Here is a 10,620-nt window from a genome sequence, read left to right as displayed (position 1 = left end):
TGTCATACACATGTAGGGCTGCTATAGTGCCGACGACCTGACGTGTAATGTAAATGTTTCAGTAACGAACATACAAGGTAAATGTGTTGTTGCAGCAAATAAGTAGATTAACTAATATGTCTGTATTCTGGTTTGTCCTTGTCGTCAAAAACTCCCAAAATACCAAACTAACAATGAAATGAGCCGAACAACAGTTTATTTGTGCAGCAAAGGTTAATACAACTTTCCCATCTGTGCCATTAAGCTTTATTGTTGTCCAAAAACACACATGGGCTCTGGGGTGTCCCCATCCTGCCCACCACCAACCCAACCTTCCCTGATACAGGCCCAGGACCACCTAATCCACTTGGGTCTATACTTTGGGTCCTGTGTGTCGATCCAACCACCATCCAGATTGGAAGAGAGAAAGATCGCTGGGAAGTAATGTGGATTCTATTGCAACATCCATGATCAGGTTGCTCAAAGAGCTAAGAATCCAAGGACAAACCCTGACTAGACAATTAAAGAAACCTGACAGACTTGAAATTGCAGCAAATGACTCTGGATCAGCAGGAACGACCCCAACTGGGCCCCAAGATGTCTGATCAGCCTGCGGTGGCCCTGCCTCTGAGGAGGGTGTCTTGTGACCCAAGGGCAAAACATCCTTTGACAATTAAGGACACACCATATGTTATTGTCAAAGGATATGTCCCTAACATCAGATCAGCATATCCCTAAAAGCAGAAGACCTTCAAACATACGAGGGACCTTCGCCATCTTGTCTTATAGCTCCAGACAAACCCAGGAAGCTGCAGAGCAAAGCCAAGTTTAAATGAATTATTCTGGCATTATCTTTTAAATGGAAAATTCCTTCCTAACCAGACAAGGCCTGTTTTGTGCTACGTTTTTCCTCATGTCAACATATTTCATGAAAAGACAAATCAACCATATCCACCATATCAGTGCTTTTCAACTTCTTTGAGCCAATTGATTCCTTCTAGTAAAATAAAATAAAGATGATATTTCATATTAGTCAAACATCCTAATGTAGAAATAAGCTTTGAGTTTTCAGTTAGTGGAGGCAGGGGACACAAAGACGATAAGCTTCATCATATGTATGGACTTGTAAGAGGGATCGAGCCATTTTAGAGGGGTTGGTGTTAAATGTGATTAGTTCACGATAAGAGAAATACTAAATATCACGATATGAAGTATTAAAATCTTACGCATGTCAGGGATGAGTGTGCATGGAAGGAGTGAGCGGGCCACACCCGCCTACAGCGCGTGAAGGCGAGGAGTGATTGGCCGAGCATCTCCATGGCAATGCGATGACGTCTTCGTCCCTTGCTCTAATTGGAGGAAACCCCGTGGCCCCAGCCGCTGCAGCGTTCCGGTCTGTCAAACTATCCCCCGCCCAGAAGGCCCGCCTCCTTACCCCGCGTTGACAGACTACTGGTTCGCTCGGCAAATTATTGTCTGTCAATCAGCACAGGGGCCGGTTTACGATTGGCCGATTGACTGCCATAGGACCCGCCCCCGGTCCTGCTCACTGCTGTTAGGTGTCCGCTGCTGTTCTTCGCCTCTCGCCTCACTCTGTCAAATCGGATCAGTTCGTGGAGCAATCGGATCTCAGGAGGTCAGAAACGATGAGTATTTCACTGCGTCCATTTCCCCGGTTAGATGCAGCATCGCGCGCTAATCGCTAAACTCTCGTCTGGTTGATCGGTTCGATTTCGCTGAACGCGGCGAGTGTCGGTAAATGGACGTTTCTTCGTTGGAAGGAGTGGCCGATGTAGCTAAAGCCCGTTAGCCGTGGCTAACCTGTTAGCTGCACCCACCAGACAGCTTTGTGGCGGCTCCTCCATCAAATCCCGATTCTCGTAGCCGACCTCAGCTTCGAACCCCGTTTTTAAAAGAAAGGGATCTATTCGTATCTTCAAAACTCGAGTCGTGAGAAATTCTTTATTTAAAATGAATATCACCGCGGGTTGGTGCGTTAAGCTCGGAACAGCGCCCGTCAACCGATTGTCTTGAAGGATATAAATGGCTGCTGTTTCTGAAAATAGTCCCTCTAGTTGTGCGCTAACACCGGGCGGATGCATGTCCTTGTATGCCTCGATAACGATCCGCGGGATTATTTCCACCCACACGTATTAATTGCATTTCCTTTTTTTCCCTCCGCAGCTCATAACGGTGAGGAGTTACATCGTTGATCGCCCGCTGCACACGACCCTTCAAGCACCGCAGCCCGTGACTGTCGCGTAGCTTCCCCCTGCAGTTCTGACTCCAGTCACAAACATGGATAAAGCCGTGGATAAAGTGGATCTTATTCAGAAGGCCAAGCTGGCCGAGCAGTCCGAGCGCTACGAGGACATGGCGGACTTCATGAAGAAGGTCACGGAGATTTCCACCGAAGAAGAGCCGCTGCTGAACGAGGAGCGGAACCTGCTCTCCGTCGCCTACAAAAACGTGGTCGGGGCGAGGCGTTCCGCGTGGAGGGTGTTGTCCAGCATCGGGGCGAAGACCGACCAGGCCCAGACGAAGAAGCAGCAGCTGGTGACGGAGTATCGGGAGAAGGTGGAGAAGGAGCTGCAGGACATCTGCAACAACGTCTTGGTAAGGTGTCAAAAAAATATTTTCGTAGGTCTGCTGCATGGATCCATACCTGAGTGAGGTGGAAACCCCTCCCCCTCCCCAATGCACAACGGTGGCAGATTGCTGCTGGTTAATGTTGTAATGAATTTGGCCATTTTGAATCCGCATTGACTCAAAATACATCGTGTTTTATTAAACGCTCCTGCTCTTTAGTCAAGTATTATTTAAACACCAATGTAATGTGCGGCGCAATTATTTATGGATGCGCATAAAAATGGATCGAATACAACTTAAAATGTGAACGCTATTTCGTTTAATCCCGATACGTGCCCGCACATATCTACAGTGACTCATGATTATTTTTCGAACGGCATCTTCCCTGTTCCTGTGAGCGCCCTATTGTATAAATAAGGCCCCTACAGGCGGAGAAGGACAAGGAAGTATTATGTAGTCCTCCCACTGTTCCTGCCTTTTGGGAATCTGGATTTAGAACAATGGGCTTGAATCCTTGTGAGGGTGTGAACTGACAAAAGGTCAGAGTGACTGCACCAGCAAGGTGTGTCTGAGAGGAGGAGGAGGGGTTCAAGCCAGACACAGGAAAGATAAGGGCTATACTCTGTTTTCTGTACAGCAATGCTATGTTATATGTCCATGCAGTCCCATCTGGCAGATTGACGCCTAATGTGGTTAGCCAAGTGCAAGATTTTTTTTTAACATGCCCAAACGACTCCTACTCTAAGCCCAGTTTGTACAGGAAGCCAAAAATGACACCCTCCTGCTGAGCTACAGATTGAAGCCTAAGATACTGTGCCATTTGGTTTTCACTAAAATTCCCAGTCATTTTTCTCTCTGCGTTTTTAATGCCACCATCTACTGAAATACTGGATGGGACAGGGGGGGATGCTTTCACCTCTCGCTAAATCTAATGCAACAGCACAGATTGCTTTACATTTATTTCTGGCCTGCATCCATAATGGATTAGAGGCGATCTGGGTGAAAGCTTAGCCGAAAGATTGAGACACTTTCCCTGAGCTGCTGTCTCTAAAATGCACTGCGGAGCTGCTTGGGCAGGGATGGGTGACTTAAAAAAAAAAGGAAAAGGTGCTTCAAATATTGCAATAGGAATATAACAAATTTATGATATATATTGATATAAAAGAAGTCTAATTTCTACTGATAAGTACATTTTCATAAATTCAAAACTACAATCAACTGACTAGTTTCTTCAACTTTCACTCGGGAGGGGGAAAAAGGTCTTGCGACATGAAAGAAATTGTGTGTTGCCTCTAATGGCTTTATTTGCAGATGTGTTAGCATTGTAATGATACTTAATTCAACTAATTAACAGCATAAAGGAAGTTTTGTTATAGGAACTCTGATCTCAAGCTGTCAAAGAATCTAGTTGAACAACCATTAACAGCAGCTTGGCTCACAGCCCATCGGACGAGTTCTATGTCCACGGACCTGTGTGGGCGGCACTGATTTCTGAAGTGAAACTGCTTTATTCACTGGTTCTCCTGGATTTATTGTTGGCTTCTGTTAAAAAATATATATATTTACATATATCCTGAATGTCTCAGGTTATCAGAGGGACAACCTGAGCAAAATTTAGGAGCAGCTTAGTGCACTCCCTCCACGATGATTTTTAAAGTGCCCCCCTATCTTTTGTCATAGATTTTTAAGCCTGTAGAGGGTCTGCTAGATCACAAAGGCCAGAGTCTTCAACAAAGGAAGTCCTTCTCCCTCAAAAAACTGCTCCTGGAGTGCCTGAAATGCCCTGTTTGCATTCCTTCCTATTTTCTCCCCCTGTAAATTATCTACCGCAGGGCCACCTCCATTTTTACCATGGCTACAGTGGTGTGTACGTACAGCAGATCAGGAAACCTTTGGGTGAGCGGAAAGAAATCGTCATGCCATGCTCTTAAGTGGTTGACCAATGACCTAACAGTGGGCCAGCTGACTTAAGCGCTAAATCTGAGTGTTTCTGACCAGAGCTTTATTCTATCGTTTAATTTGAGTTGGTTACCTCCATTTGTCTTGGAAAAGAGTAGACCTCATGAACGACTGACACTGAAATAATACTGACTGGAAAAAGCTGATGCAATGGGGATGAAGTCAGCAACTACAATGATCCCCTGCTACATCACCAAACACCCTGTAGCTATCAAATTGCTAAATAGTTTAGTACGTTTTTGGAAAGTATATATTCTTGTTTAGGCATCTGGAGGTTCAAACAGCCAGTCAGGCTTTCATTTAGCAACACTTTTTGTACTATATTATTGATAATGGTGACTGAAATGAGATCTTTGTGTGAATGCCCTGAGAGCAAATCCAGTCCTTGTCTATTGTGTAGCGCACGTAGTGAAAAATGAATGCTTTGCACTTGAGACATGCTCATATTTTTGCTGAGTCATTAAATGACTTGGGAGTGGCTGATCGTGTGCGTTTGACTCATAAGGGAGACATCTTGCTCCTACGTTCAGTAGAAAAAATTTTTAGTTTTTTAAATGGTTGCATTTTGAAAAGTCAAAGCCGATATTAATATCCTATTCAGACAGACAGGGCTGTCATCGGGTCGAGGTGATGGAAGGCTTTGTCATTCAAGGCAAAATGATTAATCTGCTCTCTAAATCCGTTAACTTGAGCTTTATCCATGGTTTCACTGACACAGATTAGCCCATGTAATCTTCTCAAGTCTGTGGAAACATGGATGAATTGAGTGTAATCACAGGGTGTGATTGAGTAAATATCATTAGGCAGAGACATGAAAACCTTGACCTGGTTGTGGACAATTTGGAGCAACTTTAGTCAAATCTGACACGGACCAAAATGTTTCCTCTTATGTTACTGGTTGAGTACATTTTCTTGATTCCTGATTGAGCAGAACCGTTTTCATTAGTCATTGAGCTGCTCTCTGGTTGACGAAGGCTCATGGGACACTCATTGGTATTCACACTGGACCCTTTTCACATTTTATGTTGCAGCATTATTCAAAAAACATACAATACCCCATAGCAATGAAGCAAGGTTCCTTTCACTCAAACATCTTGTGAGATGCTTCTACACCTTGAATGGAGGCACAAACCCACAAAAGGTCTCGGAGCTGAAAAAGCATATTAGTGCAGAATCAAACCAAGAGATTCTATCCGTAGAGGTCAGAGTAACTTTAAAAAAAATTAAATAAAGAAATGTCAGATAAGCTATAACTTCAGTTAAATAGCATGCCTAGAGTTTCACTAAGTGATTAAATCCTCCTCCTTCATATTTGGATGTTGTGGTTTAGTTCACTGTCTGCTGTGCATGTACTCTATTAAATTGATCTGTTTTTTTTTTTTTGTCTTCACAGAAACTGCTGGATAACTTTTTAATTCCACACTCCAAAAATGGCGAGAGCAAGGTCTTCTATCTTAAAATGAAGGGTGACTACTTCAGATACCTTGCTGAGGTTGCCAATGGAGATGACAAAAAAAGTGAGTTAGTCCTTGGTTTAGTTTTAGAAAGACCAACATCTTAAAGTTCAATTTTTTCTCTTTGCTTTTCTTTATGTACACTGGGTAAATGTGAGGGTTTAAGGAATCCATTTGTCTTTCATTTATATGTAGAAACGAAAATAAGCCCCCCCCCTGTCTTTTTGAATCTGGGGCCCCTTCACGCTCCGTGACAGATTTTGTCTTGGAGCTAAACGCTTTAAATGACGTCAAATGGGTCTGTGTCACAGTCCTGTGACCAGTGTCCTATAGGAGGGGGGTGGAGGTGGACAGAGTTTCCTCATGGGGGGAAAAAAACTGTATGTTTAAGAATTTCTTTGCCTCAGCCTTCACTGCTCCATTATTAGCAGTAAGTATTGCATGTAGATCCAAGATTTCCTGTACAATCAGCTACCTGGCTATTTCTGCAACATCTAAAATTATTTTGAAGCTGTTCCCTTAGCATTTATGCTTGGCACCTATGGCCAAAACTATTTTTGTGTTGGGCTCTGGTACCTGGAATTCAGTCGCTTTAGGTGTGTCAACTGCATTTTCTCTTAAGTCGTCATCCCTATTGTAATTCTTGCATAGTTCTGCTCTAATATTTCCCAGTTACCAGCATGCGGTACATGTACCTTTTTAATTTTTATACTAGGGCTTCAGACATGCAGGAACAAGCCTGACTCACTGCTGGAGAGTACCAAATGGCATGTTGGCAGGGAATTTAAAATGCAGCCAGTGTTTGGTAACGCTTAAAACAAATACTAGGGTAACTTGAAACGAAGCTCAGTTATTACAAAGACCAGTTATACCAGTTAAAGGGGAAAAGCAATCAAACCCAACTCGCTAAAATGTCGACGATGCCTTAAACGTCAAATCGTCCATGGATGATTTATCTTAATCAGCGCTGGTTCCAAGGGAGCTATTGCTAGCTGTAGCTACTGCCATGGCTCAGAAGCTGTTGGTTCATCAGCCTTTAACAGTATTTGTCATAAATATTGCAGCCAGTGTTGACTTTCTCAAGTGTACTCACACTTGAGACACATTTACTCTTGCCCTCACTCAGTGCAGTTGCATTAGTTTCTTTTTTTTTTTAGGTTCCATTGGGAAAACTGCTCTCAGGCACATTACCGCCACCCACTGATCTGGTGTATGCAGCATCTTTTTAACTACCTCCTAAAAGAGGTTTTCTGAATAACTGGACCTTTACTAAAATCCTTTCTTTGTCAGTTAACAGTTAAACCCATTTGCTCCATCTTTACCTGGGAAACGGACAATCTATGGACAAAAAAAACATGTTATAGGTTGTGGAGATAATCTATATTCTTGCCATCAGCAGATCTTGTGAAAAAAACTGAACACAAAGGAACAATAAATTAGCGAGGTTCTCATTACTTTTAGACATCCACATTGTGTAGCACTTCAATTTTTTTGTAAATGTGAGCACTAGTAAATAATAAACTTGGATGCTGATGTTTTCACCTGCAGATTAATCATTTGCTTGGTCTGCTAGTGATTACTAATGTTCAGCAGCTTGAGGTGCACAGTACAGTAATGTCGCTCATCAATTTTGCTAATGTTTTACCAACAATGTAATTTCATACACAAAGGAAATTTGTTTCATGGTTAGGCTACACATACAATACTAGTCAGATCAGTTCACTGTTTGTGTTGGCTTTTCATAGGATCAGTTAATGATAAGAAATGTAGAATAAAATCTTTCCTTTTAGTTAAATAAGTTGATTTCGATGGAAAATACTTCCTTGCTGAACGTTGGATGAGAAGATTTTTTGCGCTGTACAAATTCGTGCTGAAAATAATAAAGCTTGAGTCACCTGCTGATAGTTTAGCTGGGCACAGAGCCCAATTCAAAATATGAACATCTAGTGAAACAGAAGTGTAAAACAAACATTTTATTTCATTGGCAGTTCATTTCTAGTGCCAGGAACATTAAATATCCAGGGTTTTCTTTGCAACCATTGTAGCAACTTGTATAGAACTCACTTAAAACTAAAGGTTTTACCAGATTTGTCTCGATAACAAAAATGATTTCAAGTTACTTTGTGCAGTTGTCAGAACTTATGTTATGCTCAGACAAATTCTGGTCAAATTAGACTGAGTGTGGTCTTAAAATGATATTTCACTTAGTGGATTTGTTTCAACCTTGACATACATTGAGTATTTCAAGGTCACTGATTATGTTTTTTGTCTTCTTCTTTCTCCAGAGACCATCAGTGACTCGCAGGAAGCGTACGATAAGGCATTTCAAATCAGCAAGGACGAAATGGACTCCACACATCCCATCCGCTTGGGCTTGGCACTTAACTTTTCCGTGTTCTACTATGAGATCCTCAACGACCCAGAACAAGCCTGCTTGTTGGCCAAGGAGGTCTGTAGAATCTTGCAAAAATCTGTCACTTGTACTCAGTTGTCTGCAATACTTTTTAATGTGTAAATATTTTTCCTCTTTTGATTTACAGGCATTTGATATGGCCATCGCAGAGCTTGACCATTTAAGTGAGGAGTCCTACAAAGACAGCACTCTTATCATGCAGCTCCTCAGAGACAACCTGACAGTGAGTGGTCTGCTCTAGCATGGAATATAAACAATCAATACTGTGGTGCTTGAATGTCTGTCTTGAATCTCTGCTTCAAACAAGATGAAACTTATTAATTGCCAATGGGGGATAAAATGCACTTTTTCAGACTGTTTGATCGATGACATGCGTTTCTTTTTCAAATCAGCTCACATATTCTCAGGCTAACCACTGAGTAGGACACTTCTTAATTGCCTCAAGTATTAATTCACTATTTAGGGACCAGAATCTTTTCCTTTTTTAAGCAAGAGGAACTGATGAAATAAAAAAAATGGAATTATCTATTGGGAATTTCAAGTCTCTTAAGTAAACGGTCTAAAAGGCAGCGGTGTTCTCACATTAAACTCAAATTTGTTAAATCACGTCAGTAGCTCAACAGTGTATGTGAATGAATGAGGGCTCAGGTTGTCGTGTGCATATACCAATAGACTCATAACCAATCAAATTCAGAACTGTTGCTTTAAGATGTATATTGTTTTTCTTTCCAGTTATGGACCTCGGACAACGCTACCGAGGGGGAAGAGGCCGGAGAAGGTAACGAGGAGAACCAGAACCAGAATGAGAACTAAAACCCAAGCCCTCAATGTTGGGTTCATCTCCTAAAACGACAAAAGGAAAAAAAAAACTTTTTACACATCCTTCATTCCTTATTGCTCCACTCAAACATTCTACCAATGAAACCCACTGCTGAAAGAGTTGTGTACGGAAACAAATGAGAAAAAAAAAAATAATCATTCTTTTCACATGGCTGATTTTGACAAATGGTGAAAAAAAAAAGAAAAAATAAGAAACCCTCCATTCTTCTAGTTTGTGCTTGCCCTGGCCTTCCCATGTGTGCAGTTTCAGCTGTAGAAAAGTGATTAGTAGCTTGACGATGGTATCAGATTCCCTGCTTAATTTGCTGAGAAAATTATGTCCCACCATTGAACAAGACTAAACCCCACCATTGAGAGTTGGATTTAAAAATGTTTTCCCCAATAAGAAATGTTTGATATAAATAATTTGTTTCCCCTATAGCTTTCTCGTAGTGCGTCTGTCTCTACAATAATGTGGTACGGTTACAGCAGCTGAAGTCCAACATCAAAACAAATGTAATTTTCATACTGCAGGGAAAGCCAGTGCACTTTACATGCTGGCAACAATACTATAACAGAGCTAAGTAGTGCCCATTGGTTAAATCCTCACTTTCTGCCCTGGTTGTGATGCCACTCTATCACTGAAGCATGTCTTTTTGTGGGGGGAAATGGTGGTGCTTGTTTGTCTGACCAAACGCAGGGACCTTTTTAATGGGAAGAAGACAATTCTGTCATGCATGTCTCTTCAGATATTACACTGGAATGGGAACAATTGCTGTAACACACACAAGTCCAAGTGTCAGTTTTAGTAATTTTCAATGCAGGTTTGTACACATCCTAAATGAGGGTGATTTGTTAGTCTGTCCAGTGATTGTCATTAGAGATTTGGACCACTATTGTTTTGCTATTCATTCAATTGTAGTCCCTGAAAGCCTTGTGGAACTGTTTGAATCCCTATGTATCAGCTATGTTAACATGAATAAAACATTTTATAAACCAAATCCATGTTTGTCTGTTTTTACTTGCATAACAAATGTACTGTATCACTCTTCCAAAGGGCTTTATTCAACTTTGTTTTCCATAAACAAATGAAATGTGGGAATAAGGGTACTCAAGAACTGCTAATTGTTATTTTGCTGACCACTACATTTTGGAGGAAAATATTCTACTTTATTATATGAATGAAACAACAGATTTAACAAGCTACCTTCACAAATCTAGAAATTATTGAATTATACAAAGACGCTTTGATTAAACGTTTCACCTTGGTTTTCGCTCGCTCTTACTGCAAGAGTCGAGGTGTTTGTTTATGGCTTAGCATCAAAGGATTCATGGTCCATGTATGTACACGAACATGTTTTAATGGCGTGTAATCAAACTTTGACGTCACATCGTTTGACGAGAAAT

The 10,620-nt window shown here is 41.5% G+C and overlaps 1 protein-coding gene across 1 annotated transcript; it reads left to right on the top strand.

The window, feature by feature from the left end:
- Window positions 1-1,496: 1,496 nt before the first annotated feature.
- Window positions 1,497-10,214, top strand: LOC133961619 (14-3-3 protein zeta-like). Its single transcript, XM_062396846.1, has 6 exons — window positions 1,497-1,615; window positions 2,164-2,595; window positions 5,921-6,044; window positions 8,267-8,430; window positions 8,522-8,617; window positions 9,127-10,214. The coding sequence occupies exons 2-6, from the start codon at window positions 2,278-2,280 to the stop codon at window positions 9,205-9,207; spliced, it is 783 nt and encodes a 260-aa protein (XP_062252830.1). The 5' UTR covers window positions 1,497-1,615; window positions 2,164-2,277; the 3' UTR covers window positions 9,208-10,214.
- The last annotated feature ends 406 nt before the right edge of the window (window positions 10,215-10,620 follow it).

This window comes from Platichthys flesus, chromosome 10, assembly GCF_949316205.1.
Source record: "Platichthys flesus chromosome 10, fPlaFle2.1, whole genome shotgun sequence".
NCBI lineage: Eukaryota > Metazoa > Chordata > Actinopteri > Pleuronectiformes > Pleuronectidae > Platichthys > Platichthys flesus.
Note: the sequence above shows the minus strand (reverse complement) of the source record. Positions and strands in the feature narration are given on the sequence as shown.